The sequence below is a fragment of the Perca flavescens genome, chromosome 5, assembly GCF_004354835.1.
Source record: "Perca flavescens isolate YP-PL-M2 chromosome 5, PFLA_1.0, whole genome shotgun sequence".
NCBI classification, from domain to species: Eukaryota; Metazoa; Chordata; class Actinopteri; order Perciformes; family Percidae; genus Perca; species Perca flavescens.
Genome location: NC_041335.1, coordinates 1,946,419 through 1,963,000, shown reverse-complemented (window position 1 = coordinate 1,963,000; position 16,582 = coordinate 1,946,419). Strand labels below are relative to the sequence as shown.

Sequence of the window (16,582 nt, the reverse complement as noted above, 5' to 3'; positions counted from 1 at the left end):
GCCTGGCCAATAGTAGTGTGTGAATGCTATTGAAGGGCGTCTTGCCTAGAAGTTACGTGGGTTCCATAATAACGCCCATTTGGCAGGTACTATTAAATAAACTCTCACTGATACTGATACTGAAACCAATCAGCTTGGTGGAATCTGGGCAGAATTAAGGCAGCCCCTAAGATAACAGTTAAGTCAGTCTGGTATTTCTTTCGGATGCTGGGTCTCATTTTCTGACATGCTTACTCACTTTTTGCGGTTTCCACTGAATAGAAAACATTAGATCTGCGTCATTTGTCAGGTAAGAAAAATGAGACTTGAGAAATTTAAAACTCTAGTATTAATTATGTGTGATAGTTTACCCTCTATAATGGTCAAAAGTCCATCTGCTTCAACCACTGACAAGGAAATAATGTAATTTAAAAAATCAACAACTGATTATGAACATACTGTGCAGCCCTGTCCGTGCCCACAGAGCAGAGAACTGTGGGAGGCTGTTCAAAGTTTAAAGCTGAGTCCTGCTCAGTGATGGAAGACACAGCGTACAGACTTTTTCCTCCTGGAGGCGGTCCTTTGGTTCCTTTCTCTCCATCGCTATAGCTCTTTCTGCAGCTCATCAGCTCCAAAGAGTCGGACTGCCTGAGATTGAAGGCCGGATGGCACCCTTTGGAGAAGGCTTGGATCCAAACCAGGACATCTAGAACACAAAAAAAGCAGTCATGAAGTAAGAGATATATATATAGATATATATATATATATATATATATATATATATATATATATATATATATATATATATATATATATATATATATATATAGGTAATTTTATTCAGGCAAATACAAGAAATATTCTATTATAAGTGATGTTACACTGTGAGGTCTTATAACAGAGGATGTCCTGGACAGCAACCTGCAATACCGTGAGATAGCTGTTGAAATGAATAACCCAAATTGTAGAAATTGTCAGTCAAAATATATAAAGTCCCAAAAAAAAAAGGCCCATTGTGAGCAATAGTGTGAAATTATGTTCTGACCAATCAATTCTTTCTTCTATTTTTTTAGGATTTCTACTTGCACCCCTAATCCCAGGTGTCCCCTCGTGGCGTAAATGTTTGAGACTTCCTCGCTGATCACACAAATATTCAAGAAACAAAGCATTAGTGGACTTTTTTTTTTTAAGATTATTTTTGAGCATTTTAGGCCTTTATTTTTATAGGACAAATTGAGACATGAAAGGGGAGAGAGAGAAGGAATGACATGCAGCAAAGGGCCGCAGGTCGCAGTCAAGCCCGCGGCTGCTGCATTGAGGAGTAAACCTCTATATATGGGTGCCCGCTCTACCAGCTGAGCTACCCAGGCGCCCACAGTGTTTAAAGCTGAAGACTAAAAACCAACCTTGTACTCAAGAGTTTGTTTCAACATGTCCTCTTCCTCACGAGTGAAGTTCAGGAGCACAGAAACAGCTCGTATTAGCTGGAATGCCTGAAAGAGCAAGACACACGGATTCAGACTGGGTTTGTAACAGAACATAAACAGTCATTTAGTCAGTACATATCAGGCAGACCTACAGAGCTGCACACAAAAGCTTTATTTACTTATTTTAGCTGACTTAGGCGTTGAACTTAAATAATGTGCATTGAAGACTTACCTCAGCCTCTCTGGATGACATAAATTTGAGTACGACGTGTTTGAGATACTCAAAGTTGATTTCTCGCGAGTCGTTGAGGTCTGAGGTGTTGGTCACTGTGGTGTTGGAGGTCGGGGGGCTCTGCGTCGATGCTGGCAGCGGGTCTGGACAAACTCTCTCTTGTTTTTCTGCTCGGTTTTCTGAAAATTTCTCTTTCCCTTCAGCTTCTGGCTCAGGCTTCAACTTCTACAGAGCAGAAAGAAGAAGACACTCAAAAAGTATTTAGATCCCTTCACTTCGCTGCTCTAACAGCAGCTCTATAGCTAGCTCTGTCTGTGGGCAAACAGTTTTGTGTGTGTGTGTGTGTGTGTGTGTGTGTGTGTGTGTGTGTGTGTGTGTGTGTGTGTGTGTGTGTGTGTGTGTGTGTGTGTGTGTGTGTGTGTGTGTGTCTGTATGAACACGTAGCTGCATGCACGTATATGGTCGCAGCTATTGCAAATTTGTGGTCGTTCATGTTTTGTTATGTTACAGCCTCATGTTAAAATTGTTTACATTTATTTTTTACCTCATCAATCTACATAATGTCCGGGCTCTGGCAGGACTACTCAAGGACATTGCTACTTGTCAGGCCGCCAATGTAAATAAGAACATGTTCTTAATGACTTGCCTGGTAAATATAAAGGTGAAATAAAACATTAGTTGTAACAGCAGATGGCGTTCTCTTCTTATTTTAAGTGCTCCTGTTCCTTTGGCTCACCGTAGCGCGGAGCCTTTTTGACCCTCGGCTGACACTGAAGGTTAGATTCTGTTTTCTGTTCCACAAGGTAAGGAGAGTTCCCAAGCACTGTATAACTAAAAATCATTAAGATTACAGTCTGTGTTATAGCCTTATACAGCAAGTCTGTTCGAAGTGGGATTTTTTTTGAAGAACCGAACCATTTCTGTAAATGACTCAATAAGCGCCTTGGAAACGGATTGAGATTCTGTCTTGTGTTTCACAAGCCCTTAAATGAGGAACGTTTGCTCTGCCTCAACCACCACTTGGAATCCTGTTCCCTATCTGTTCTACCTGCCCTGGTGCACTTCACCTAACACATCGCAGAGGCTTTGCTTGGGCTCGCTGCCGGAAAGATAGAGTTACATAAAGAACAGACTGGACTAGCTCCCTTATCAAGAAATGTTCAGTTTGCAGTAGGGCTGGGTACAAAATTCGATACTTTTTAGGCACTGACCGAATTGCCTCTAAAGTATGGAGTATTGAAAAATACCTCGTCATTTAATACCCAATTTCAATACCTAGGGAGTAAATCTCATCAGCGTCAGTGAGCCAATAAGCATGCAGCATGCTTCTACCAAGATCTAATACTGTCTGTGATTGGCCGCCTAACGTTACACGTCGCAGAGACACGCAGAGACGGGGCTCAGGTAGTAGGAGCCGGAAAATAAATAATAAGATTTTAATGTTGTAATTTCTATTTGTTTTATAAAATTGATCAAAGTCAGGGTATTGGGATCAGTACCACTATTGAATATCTTTGAACTGTACCCAGCCCTTAGTTTGCAGACATATTGAGAGAACAAAGGATAACAGAAACCCATGATGACATTCACTGTGTCTCACCAGTTCCTTCTGCAGCGTCCTCTTCAGCTCTGCCAGTCTCTGCTGCAGCTGCTTGATGCTCTGCAAAAAAAATGTCAATGTGTTTTATGTGTGGTCATAGATGTTTCTGCAAAATGTTTCTGCTTGGAGCTGATATTGATATATTTGATTAAAAGCTAGAGGACCAACAGAACGGGAGTATGAAGGGAACTGACCCTGTTCTTGTCGGTGAGCTGCTGCTCCAGCTCTCTGTTGACCTTCTGAATGTGATCCAGATCATCCACCGTCACACTACCGTTATGATCCTCCTCACACACTTCACGGCTGTGAAGCTGTTCCGTCAAGGTTTCCACCTCAACCTCCAGGTATGAGATCTGACAAAACACACCAAACCACACTGACCATTAATTCATATGCGATCAGTGGCAGTTACCTCTTTGGAGAGGCTGTAGCAGAAAATAGGTTATAAGATATGTGAAAATCTGAATATAGACAAGATAAAAGCAAAGTGATGGTGGCACATACAAAGAGAATAAATTAATGTATACAAATAAATTAGAGCACTGAATGTGTGCTACACATCGTCAGTACAGCACACAAGACAAATAAAAAACAATATATGATATGAAACTTATTTTTAAACTTAAGGAGAAACTTTTGGTTGGACTTAAAGTACCAAACAACTTACAAACTGTGCTTGCTGCAATAATACTGTATACCATACAACAGCATACATACATGTATGCACATATGTATTTCTGACTTTGTGTGTAGGTGCTAACCCGTGCCTGGCAGCTATCTAGCTGCTGTGTCTGGCTGAGCAGCTCCTCCCTCAGGCTGATCAGCTGGGAGTCTTTGTCCAGCAGCATCTGCTCTAGTTGGGCTCGCTGCTGCTCTACGTCCTGCTGTAGCTGGACCAGTGAAGCCTGCCGACACTGCACCTCTGCAGCACGCGCACACACACGCACACACACACACGCACACACACACACACACACACACACACACACACACACACACACACACACACACACACACACACACACACACACACACACACACACACACACACACACACACACACACACACACACACACACACACACAAACAATTTTAGTTACATACATTTGCTGCAGAATTCCATAATACAGCAGCAGTGACTTGAAACCAGGAAAACTGCACGTATTTGCCTCCATCTGGTGGAAAACAGTTAAACTTCATGGCTATACACTGACAGCCTGATATAATATAATTCATGATTTCATGCTGGTTTTAATGTGTTTCAATGGGACATTTTTGTCCCTAAGGTTCTGCGTGTCTTTTGAATACACAGTTTATTATTATTAGACTTCTTATAGGAACTGTGCTTCAACTAAAAACATTTGTAGAAAGACTCACACCCTAAATGTATGTTATATGCATTAACAGCCAAAATGCACAATTGTATTTGTGGCAAAAATTGTACAACCACACAATCAACCACTTTATGAAAAGAAATTTAACAAAAAAAAAAATTAGACCTCTTTTACTTTATTGCAGAGTCACAGGCAACCCGCAGCTGCACAAGTACAGTATTGTTATAGCTTGGAAAACAGAATGAACAAACATTGAGACCTTCATGTAATGTTAAATCTCTCTCCTGAAAGTCACACTTTCTGTTTTATCCCTCCTTGCGATGGTGGACCACATAGATGGACTACATCTGATTTGTAATAAAAATGGTAAGATGATATTTAGTCTAATCATGGTCTGCCATTTTAAGGAATCAGCAACTACTTTTACACAAAAAAAGAAATACTTTAGGAACACAACTCATGATTACAAAATGGAAGCACAGGAACTTTAGGTGATCATATTTTTAAGTGTGTTTGTGTGTAGGTACCATTCTCGAGTGTTTTGATGTCTTCCTCTCTCAGTGCTAGCTTCTCAGTGACAGCGGACAGTTCCTGCTGTGAGGTCTGTAGAGATGGACTCAGCTCTCCAACCTGACAACAAGCAAAGGCAAACACTTTTCATTACACGATGTAGGCTTTCACACTCACATATAGAATGACAACTGGCTCTGAATTTCTTTAACGTTGTGTTATAATCTGTGGGTGATCAAATACAAAGGTATAGTCCACTGAATAACAACTCTTCTGTTCTTCCTTTCAACTTCCAGAAAGAGAGACCGCTACATGATTGAGGGGAACCACATGGTAGTTATTGATTATTATGAATATTGCATGATGCACAGTATGTTTGCCTACAGACCTGTGTCTGCAGTTCCTCCTTCTGTCGTCTGGTTTCTTCGAGAGCTTTGGCAATTTCTGTGCTCACTGTCTGCTGACTGTTCAGCTCCGCCTGAGGTAACACATTAAAAAGGGTCATTTCGGTTTGTGTCAACATGGACCATATTTTCCCACGCAGTGGGGTCTAATGGTATTTTTCCATTACATGGTTCCTGTTCGACTCGCCTCTACTAGTCTTTTTTGGTTTTCCATTATGATAAAAAGTCCCTGGTACCTGCCAACAGGTACTTAATTTAGTACCACCTCCGTCAAGGTTCCAAGCAAGCTGAGGCGATACCAAAAGGTGACGTGAAAACCTGCAGACTCCTGATTGGTCGGAGAAAACCGTCACTAATCACTGCGTCATCATTGCTAGTGACAGACAGGAGTGTCCTGAACAAAGCCGCCATTTTTAAATAGTTAAGCCAGCTGTGTTTTTTTTGCTGCCTCCAGATTCTTTTGAAACTAAATGTGTCTCTGGCAAACAGCCACATGTCGAGAATCAAAAACACACCTTCCACGTTCTGTGTGCGTGTGTGTCGCGTTAGGTCTCGGCAGTTTCCTGCAGCGTCGCTATGACAACCAGCCACGATCGCCTCACGCATGAGGCGGTACTAAATCTGCAATGGAAAAAGGAGGACGCTGGTACTAGCAATGGGTAAGCGCCATTAGTGACTAAAATCAATACAAATCTTTGAAAAAGGCCAAGAATTAAACAAAGACGCTGTAACCTGCAGCCGCAGACCGGGCTGCAATGTCATCATACAGTATAGGGCAAGTGTGCACTGTCAATTTCCGTCCACTAAAAGTTCTGTTTTTACCGCTGACAGACTCAGATTATTATTCTAAGTGTCTGATAACATAATGGAAAGGATCCCTACAGAGTAAAGAGTGAATCCTTTTTTTTTTTTAACCAGAAACCGCTCACTAGACTCAATGCAAACAGTATATTTAGCGTGTATAGAGCCAGCATATTTTCACATGTAAATCAACCAAACCAGAGTGGTGATTGTTAACAGTGGAAAGACGAACCAAGACAGTTATTGATTTTATTCTGTTTCTGTCGACTCTGAATAAAATTGTTTTACGATGATAAAATTACTCTTTATTTACATGGAGTCTGGTGGGTTTGGCGATAGCAATTTAGGGGCTGTGTCATGTTTTAAAAAAAAAAAAAAAAAAAGGATCTTAACCGCTGTAGGGATCCTATCCATAACGCTGTCAGACACCTTGAATAACAATCTGAGCCTGTCAGTGGCAAAAACAGCACTTTTTGATTTAAAGATTGGATGAAATGTGTAAGGTTTACAAGTCTCGCTTAGCCAGACCCTCCTTCAAAGCGCGCTGCAGGAGGGTCTGGCTAGTCCACACAGCATTCGGGGGTGGGAGGAAAACATGCTCTGGTTTAATGGCATTTCTTTAAACCAATCACAATCATCTTGGGTGGTGCTAAGCACCGAAGAAGCTGCGGTGCCGCTGCAAAATAGGCTCTGAAGGAACTTTTTTTTTTGTGTGGAACATTTACGTTTAAAAGTTGTTTTAAAAAAACTCAGATTGGACAGATAGCCAGCTGTCTGGATTTACCTTGCAGAGATCTGAGGAGCAGTTAACCCTAGTCCTCACAAATCCACCGGTGGTTAGAATGCCAACATAAAAGGAAGCCCAAGGCAACGGAGCAATCCCGGAAGTGGAATGTCAAGGATATAGACTATGCGTTTACAGACTTTGATCTAGAATGGTTGGAATACGTGGATTTTTTTCCATTACGTTCTTATTTAAAAACACTGAATAACAGCAGAGAATATGAATTATCTGCATTTAAAAAGTCAATCAAATGTGAATTTGTGCATTCAAAAAAAATAGTGTATTGTAGTTGATCTTACCCTGCACTGTTCCAGCTCGTCTGTCCGCTGGCTCAGAGTGGCATTTGCTTCGTCCCTCTGCTTGTCCAGATCAGCCTAGCACACAGGAACAGCAAAGGGAAAACATCATCACAGAGCAAACTACTGACCATTCATTAACTCATGTCTCTTAGAGTAACAGCATGACTCAGGGGTTCCCCCAGGAAAGTTGTTTAGCCAGGTGGCAAGTGTCTTTCTTTTGACGAGGGCCCGGTTGGGGCCAGTCCCAAACTGATGGCAGCATTGATGTAGAGCCCAATAGTTTCCGTAATAACTGAATCATGGATGGAATCGCGAAATTGAGAATTTAAAAAAAGCTAAACACAGATTCCATAGGGCTCTACATTAAGTCAGTGCTAAACGCTAACTGGAGATTTGAAAATATGACAACGTCTAAGTTTCCAACCGAGCTGCCCCAACATAACTTTAGTTCAAAAAAACGTCTTCAAAATACATTCAAAAGTAATTCCCAGTGGCTTAGGCCTGGTGGGGGGCAACTTAGGCCCGGTGGGCCACCATAGGCTAGTGACAATGCCCCCAAATTTTTGAGATACCCCTACCGGAGGTAGAACTAAACCCAACAATGTTTTTCCTCATCTCTAAGGTCTCCCATATATGAAATGGATTCTTGGCTAAAAATATTTTACTGCTAAGATTGTTAAATTAACAGATATTGTTATGCACCCCAAAACCAAAAAAGGACTAAAGTATAGCCTGTCCGTATGGGAGTTAAGGCATAGAAACTAATGCAGATCAATCACACAAGCTCTAAGAGCTTTGAAACTTGGCATGTTTGTAGTCAGGAAGTTGCATTACCTACTAAAATAGACAGGATGTGAATATCTTAATGTATGGAATAAATAGAGACATATAAACACCAATACCCAAAATAGGCGAACATGCAAAAAATGAATATCTATGCAGAATGGTTTCCTTTACTTTGTGGTTACTTTGCCAGGGTTTATCATAGAAACAAATAAAAAGGCTTGTTGGAAAGGCGGGGTTGTGCTGAATCCAGCAATACCAAATATGTAAATATAGCATGACAAATCAGGGTGTTCTTTCACTCAATGTATGAGGTGTCCAAAATGAAAGAAAATGGAACACTGACATAATTTAGTCTCAAATCCAAAGCTTATTATCAGTGGTGAGAAGAATGTTGAGAAATTCAAATATAAGATACATTTCATAATGAAACATTTCATATGGCACCTTATACTATACAGTCCATATGGAAACAAAGATTGAAATCGAAAGATAACACCTTACCATAGCACAAACAGGAGACCAGGAGTCAGGATTGCAGTTTGACCTTAATGAGCCTTTTAATAAAACATAAAACTATAACTTAACACAATACAAATTAAATCAAACAAATGGCAATCTAACAAAACAAACACTGTGAGGGGGAATGAGCCCACTCCTCACCTCACTGAATCTCAAGCTCTTCTCAGTCTGTTTTTTTTCTAGCAGCAACCATTTGGAACATTAACTGCTTTTGGTAACCATTCTGGGGGTTAGGGAATTTCCAGTGGCCACTTTGGGGAGGTCAGTAAGTCATGAATACCCGACCCGATGGTACCCGACGGGCCGGGCCGGGTTTGGACAGATATTTAGAAATTATGGTCGGGTTCGGGTCGGGCTCAGTCACGTGTATGTGTGGGTGTGTGTGTGTGTGTGTGGTAAGTGGGCAGAAGATAGATAGAGAAAGAGGAAGCAGACATGTAGCTGCAACCAGAGCATAGTTGTACACAGTGTGTACGGTGTCCGAAATAAACCCCAGACTGAAAGCCAAATTCAGTCATTTGCTCACCAGAAACGGGATTTTAAACCCGACGTTATTCATGTTATAACATCGGCCCTGGGGGTCTGATCACGGTCGGAAACGAAGCAATCAGGAGAGGTTAACCCATTGAACAATTTAACATCTTATTAACGTGCGCTTGTTGGCCTGTTTGCGCTGATGCGCTCATATGTTGACATTTCCAAATGCCTTCCTAGAGTTGCTTAATAAAAGCTTTCCACACAAAAACGAAGACTACACATATCATTAGTATGAGAAAAAAATTAGATTTTAACTGCGTCGGGATCGGGTCGGGCTCGGACACAAATTTCTTAATGCCTGTTCGGGCTCGGTCCGTGTACTTGGCAGCCAACGGATTTTCGTTTTGAAAGGAAAAAAACAAAAACGAGAAACGGACAGTTTCCCAATTACCATTAGTAAATAGAAAAACAAAAAACGGAAAACAACCCATTATTCGTTTTTTGTTTTGATATTAAAAAACGGAAAACGAAAAACTATCTCGTTATCCGATTTTCTTTGATGCGTTTGTAGATGGAACTCGGAAATTAAATTGTGTGTATAAATCTTATTCCTCATTCATTTTTTTCGTGACCCGGAAGCGATCGTAGGTAGTAAGCGGCTTTTTTTTTTTTTTTTTTTTTTTTATTTCTTTCTCTCTTATGTAATGTGTTTGTCTGTTGTCTGTGAGGACATTTCATTTACTGTACCAGGCCAAGGTTGGTTGTTACTATTGTTCAATAAAAAAAAAAAAAAAAAAAAAAAAAAAGGTATTAAGCGGCTGCATACCCGGAAATCATTTGGACATCAATGAGACCCATAAGACCATGGACAGATGATACGGACGTAAAAATGTTTTTAGACGAATATGCTAGTTGCGTAGATAGCAGCTGCGTTGGGTTCACAGTTTGGAACGATACGGGGTTTTCTGAGAGGAGTGTGTGGAGGTGATGTGCTCAGCAGGGACTTATGGCGAAACACAAGTTGACTTTTATTATGAAGTGGTCACAGGAGATTAGCGCTGACTGCTCTCATTCATCAAAAAGGAGTCTACACAACAAGACAACCATCATAGTCTAATAATAATAATGAAGCGAAAACATTTTCAAAATTTCTCATTTTCACATAAAAGGTCTAACGTTGTTTCGCGCCATTGCTTTGGCAAATATCTGTCAAACAAACTAAAATCGAAACCATGATATGGCTTTCCCTTATCAAATCGCAAAAGACAAACAAACAGGGATATAATTAGTATAAATAAGATATAAAATCAATATAAATGTGATTTTTGGAGGTTAAAAAAGTAACTAAGTAACTACATTTTAAATTAGCTACTTTTACTATTTTACTTGTACTTGAGTAAACAACAAAGTAACAGTACTTTTACTTAAGTAGAAATTTTTTTTTACTCTTTTCACTTCTGCTGATTTATTTAAATCAAAAAATTGCATAGACCTAGCCCTAGTCTGCATATCGCTTTTAATATGCAAATATTAAAAGCATTTCACTGGCGAAACACAAGTTGACTTTTATTATGAAGTGCAGGAGATTCATCAAAAATGAGTCTACACAACAAGACAACCATCATAGTCTAATAATAATAATAATAATGTGCGGAGGTGGTGTGCTCAGCAGGGACTTGTCAGGGACTTCTGTCCTGACGGCCAACTTGAAGTTGAAATTGCTGAAGGTATTGCTGAGGCAAGTTTTTCTTTTTTTATCAATCGCCGTTTACTGCTTTTGTTAAACATACAAATGAATGCTACTCTTAAAGTAAATAAAAAGCTGACCACCACAGCTAGGCCGATATGCAGACTAGGGCTAGGTCTTTTTTTTTATTTTTATTTTTTTATTGAACAATATTAACAACCAACCTTGGCCTGGTACAGTAAATGAAATGTCCTCACAGACAACAGACAAACACATTACATAAGAGAGAAGAAATAGCAGATAAAAAAAAAAAAAAAAAAAAAAAAAAAAAAAGCCGCTTACTACCTACGATCGCTTCGAATAAGATTTATACACACAATTTAATTTCCGAGTTCCATCTACAAACACATCAAAGAAAATCGGATAACGAGATAGTTTTTCGTTTTCCGTTTTTTAATATCAAAACAAAAAACGAATAATGGGTTGTTTTCCGTTTTTTGTTTTTCTATTTACTAATGGTAATTGGGAAACTGTCCGTTTCTCGTTTTTGTTTTTTTCCTTTCAAAACGAAAATCTGTTGGCCGCCAAGTACACGGACCGGGCTCGGGCCGGACTCAATCACGGCTCTGTCGGACGCAGGCCGGGCTCGGACAGAAAAATTCGGCCCGATCCAGACTCTAGTGGTCAGCCCCCCCATGATGTTACAACTGCAACACACCACTGTCACTCATCAGATGCTAAACTGTACCTCAGCTCATCCAGATTGGTACAAGGCTGCCCATCCACCTTTTTCTTTTGGCCATACGGGAGGGCATACCTTCTTCCCACAGCTACCACAGAGTCAAAATGTAGTAATTTCCTGTAACTTACAAAGATGGGTCTTCAGTCTTGTGAGGGCAGCGGCCTTCCCAATTCTGTACAAACTGCTTGTGGTGTTACAACCCATGAGGGCGTGGCATGCAGGTAAACACTCACAAAGCACTGCTCCAATCTTCTGAGCGATCAAACAGATAGGGACGAATCTTTCCTTAAGGCCATGTCCAGAGTGCATAAACACTACTGAGGATCCAAACATCCCTTTGCTTGAATAGTACAGAAGCAAATCTAGTACATCTGTATCATCACATTTGAAAATTAGACGAGAATGTGACTGTGCAAGATGTATTGCATGTAACACCAGCCTTGTGTCAGCCACCTCCTGGTCACTATAAAGATCTGTCAAGCAGTCAATGCCTTACTTGCTAACCCTCTTAACCTCCTGACCATATTCAAAACCACCAGCTAAGATGACAGTGTTCCCTGAAGAACTTCTCGTTGGCCCAGTACTGGTGATGTAGGAGCCTCAGAGGCTAGCTTTATGCTTCTTACTCCTCTTGATAGCGGTTTCCCTTGAAGCAACTGTTGAGATGTTCCCTCTGCATACGCATCTGACTCAGTTAGTATGTCAAAGAGTCCACCATCGCCACTGAGCTTTCCGATGCTTGCTAGGTAAGCCATCGTGATATGCATACCTCCCAGTCTCATTCTGATCTTTCCTTGTAAGGGCGATGGTTTGCTCCACAAGATCTGTTGTGCTTTACTATAAATGGCATGGTTTGCTGTCACAAGAATATATGGTGCTGTCCCAGTTCTGCAGCAAGCTGTACAATTCGTATCATAGTCGTTATAGTGTTTGATAGATTTGACCACCAACACTTAGTCAAAGATCTTGATACACAAAGAAGAGGCACCATTCAAACCAACAGATGAACACATATCATCACAGGACAAACAAGTGTTCCAAACCACAGAAAATACCTCAGGATCAGTGGAAACAAGGCTGCTCTATGTAGCTTTGTCAGCACATACATCACCAGTACTGGGCAAGTGACCACTTTGGGGAGTTCAGCTCCCCATGATGTTACAACTACAACACACCACTGTCACTCATCTGCATTGTCATCAGTGAAATATTTGGACAGTCTGTGAAAGGACAAGAGCAAAACTCTGTGCAGCTCAAGCCCACTGAAAGACACTGGCATTTGGTGGCATCGTTGCAGTTTCCGTCTTTACAGTAGAGGTGGGTGATGTCTCTAACTTCTTTAGGTGCTGGTGCCTTCTGGAACATCACAGGTTCAATGCACCCATCTTCTCTGAGCCTCCATCCTTGTATCCATCGCTTTTGCAGGCTTACATCGATGATCTCGGCCCTACTGCTTACATCCTGTCACTGCGGGATGCGCGCGAAAGGTTGCAGCAGGGCTCCAGACTAACTTTTTTCATTAGGAGCATAGTGGCCCCCAACTGAAAATTTTAGGGACACAACCAAAAGGTGCTGTAGAAATAAAGTTGCCTTGCCTCACCAGGGCACAGAAACCACTGCTGTGCCTGCTCGGCTCTGAGGAAGTGTAACGTCAACAGCACCACGACCGCTTTCGGCACGCCATTAATATCATATCACAGCAAACGCTGTCTGCTTGAAGTTATGAAAAACTGTAACCACCCTTGAAACCACTTTATCGGCATTTCCGTGACTCACTGTGACTTCCACAAAACTGCAGAGCCGACGTAGTTTGCATCGTCTGCAGCTGTGCGTGTGTGCGAGTGTGTGCGTGTGTGTCAGAGCTCTGCTCTCTGTCTCTGTGTTTCAGAGAGGACAGATAAGCTTGCGCTTACGCGCTCTCAGGTACCGAAATGTCAACGTTTAACGTGTAAAAAAAGGGGGCAAATTTACTGGTCGCACATGTGCGACTGGATGTAAAATTCAGTCGCACACTCAAATTTTGGTCGCAAAATTACTGCCCTGCTGGCAGTAATTCTATGGTCTTAAATCAACAAGGTCATTATTGCGCTATACTGCCACCTACTGACACAGAATAGTATTTAATTTCTCTGCCAGTCATATTGAGGCACAGATGCGCAACAATGGAAAATTATTTGCAGTAACTCAATAAAAAAATTTGTTGGACCAATTAAGTAATCGGATAATTGAGTGAAAGAACACCCTGATTTGTCATGCTATATTTACATATTTGGTATTGCTGGATTCAGCACAACCCCACCTTTCCAACAAGCCATCTTATGTCTTTCTATGATAATCCCTGGCAAAGTAACCACAAAGTAAATGAAACCATTCTGCATAGATATTCATTTTATGCATGTTCGCCTATTTTAGGTATGTGTTTATAGGTCTCTATTTATTCCATACATTAAGATATTCACATCCTTTCTTTTCCAGAAGGTAAAGCTACTACCTGACTACAAACATGCCAAGTTTCAAAGCTCTTAGAGCTTGTGTGATTGATCTGCATTAGTTTCTATGCCTTAACTCCCATATGGAAAGGCTATACTTTAGTCCTTTTTTGGTTTTGGGGTGCATAACAATATCTGTTAATTTAACAATCTTAGCAGTAAAATATTTTTAGCCAAGAATCCATTTCATATATGGGAGACGATAGAGATGAGGAAAAACATTGTTGGGTTTAGTTCTACCTCCAGTAGGGCTAACTCAAAAACTAAAGCCCTTTTTGACCATTTGTCATTTGCCTACCAGGCTTACAATACACTGGGGGAAACCCTGTACTACTGCATTTTTTGAAAAAAAGTTGACTTTGAGAAGCAGAACTTACCATTCTGTCATGCAACATCTGTCTGTCTGTCTGTAAAGAGGTGATACTTTCCTCCAGGCGGCTGGTCTTCTCCTCACTCTGCTGCTGTAACAAACAGACCTGCTGATCCAGAAAGGCCTTCTCTGCACTCCACTCTCCTAGCTGAACAAAATGCGCATAGAAAAAACTACTTTAACTTGATTTTAACTAGGGCTGCACGATATGAGGAAAATATGCAATGTGCTATAACGATGTGGAATATTGCAATAACAATATAACTTATTATTTATTTATTAATTAATATTAAAGTGTATACAGTTCTGCTGCTTTCAGTATTCTGCTAAAATACAACAAACTATTTGTTGAATTTAAAACAAATTAAAGGAAATAAAACATTTTATTGAACAAATTGAACATTGATTTGAATATAAAATGCAGCACTAAGAAAAGGACAATTACATTTAAAGTGCAGTTTTCTGCTGATATTTTCATTCAACTAACACAAAAAATCTCTTTTGCGATATACCATGTTTATTGTGCCAGTTGATATTTAAAAGGAACACGCCGACTTATTGGGAATTTAGCTTATTCACCGTAACCCCCAGAGTAAGACAAGTCGATACATACCCTTCTCATCTCCGTGCGTGCTGTAACGCTGTCTGACGGTTCCAGCATTAGCTTAGCCCAGCACAGATCCTGCAGGTAACTGGTTCCAACTAGCCTACTGCTCTGAATTGTGACAAAAGTGACAAAATAACGCCAACATGTTCCTATTTACATGTTGTGATTTGTAGAGTCACAGCGTGTACAAAAAACAACGTAACATGAGACACAGCCGTCTTCTAACAGTAAACAAACCGGGAACTATATTCTCAGACAGGCTTGCTGCGAGCATATCACTCCATATCACTAGGAACATGTTGGCATTATTTTGTCACTTATTCGGAGCAGTAGGATTGCTGGAACCATTCACCTGCATGTTCTGTGCTGGTCTGATGCCGCTGGAGCCGTCAGACAGCATTACAGCACGCACGGAGATGAGAAGGGTATGTATCAACTTGTCTAACTCTGGGGGTTACGGTGAATAAGCTAAATTCCCAATAAGTCGGCGTGTTCCTTTAAATAAATATTTAAAATTTAGTTTGGCCATTTGTTGAGTAATGACGTGGAGCAGGACCAGACATTTTTATTTAATTACATTTTTAATACAAATAATTGACTTGTGTCAATTTCTAAATAAAAATATGCATTTTATATTTATTAACCATTTATTGATTACTGCCTAATAATTGACAGAGGAAAGTGCTTAAACTTTGCATCCATAGTTCCCACTTATATTCTATTTTTGGTAAGGCAAGCTTTACTTGTTCACTTTCCCAGTTTGCTGATAATCAGATCAGAAACCGTTAAAGAGAGCATCCTGCAACCAGAAGTGAGAAGTGTGTACTGTGGCTGCCTGTTTGTCTGCTTCAATTGTTAGTTTGTATGTCTATTTGATAGTGTTTTACCACGTGTCATTTCTAAAAGCCTAACCAGGGAAAAGGACTGTAAACTAGCCTACAGCTGAGATAAGATAAGTCCCTCATACATTACATCATTTGCACTTAAGATGTAACAACGCCTATATGCATTGTCCCGGATAAATAAACTGATAAAATGAAAAACAAATATACAGTACAGGCCAAAAGTTTGGACACACCTTCTCATTCAATGTGTTTCCTTTTTATTTTCATGACTATTTACATTGTAGATTTTCACTGAAGGCATCAAAACTATGAATGCACACATATGGAATGATGTACTTAACAAAAAAGTGTGAAATAACTGAAAACATGTCTTATATTTTAGATTCTTCAAAGTAGCCACCCTTTGCTTTTTTTATTAATAAGAGAAAAAATTCCACTAATTAACCCTGACAAAGCCCACCTGTGAAGTGAAAACCATTTCAGGTGACTACCTCATGAAGCTCATTGAGAGAACACCAAGGGTTTGCAGAGTTATCAAAAAAAGCAAAGGGTGGCTACTTTGAAGAATCTAAAATATAAGACATGTTTTCAGTTATTTCACACTTTTTTGTTAAGTACATAATTCCACATGTGTTCGTTTATAGTTTTGATGCCTTCAGTGAGAATCTACAATGTAAATAGTCATGAAA

The 16,582-nt window shown here is 40.2% G+C and overlaps 1 protein-coding gene across 3 annotated transcripts in view; it reads right to left on the bottom strand.

Annotated features, from left to right (window-relative positions):
• Positions 1–3: 3 nt before the first annotated feature.
• The window catches only part of golga1 (golgin A1), a 39,316-nt gene continuing 22,737 nt past the window's right edge, over positions 4–16,582 (bottom strand). For all 3 annotated transcript variants that reach the window (XM_028578146.1, XM_028578148.1, XM_028578147.1), the window contains 10 exons: positions 14,449–14,589; positions 7,372–7,446; positions 5,472–5,561; positions 5,101–5,203; positions 4,000–4,160; positions 3,433–3,591; positions 3,239–3,298; positions 1,639–1,863; positions 1,386–1,472; positions 4–685 (listed from right to left, as the gene is read on the bottom strand). In XM_028578146.1, the coding sequence (XP_028433947.1) occupies positions 605–685; positions 1,386–1,472; positions 1,639–1,863; positions 3,239–3,298; positions 3,433–3,591; positions 4,000–4,160; positions 5,101–5,203; positions 5,472–5,561; positions 7,372–7,446; positions 14,449–14,589 (1,182 nt within the window). In that variant the 3' untranslated portion in view covers positions 4–604. The remainder of the gene's footprint in view (positions 686–1,385; positions 1,473–1,638; positions 1,864–3,238; positions 3,299–3,432; positions 3,592–3,999; positions 4,161–5,100; positions 5,204–5,471; positions 5,562–7,371; positions 7,447–14,448; positions 14,590–16,582) is intronic.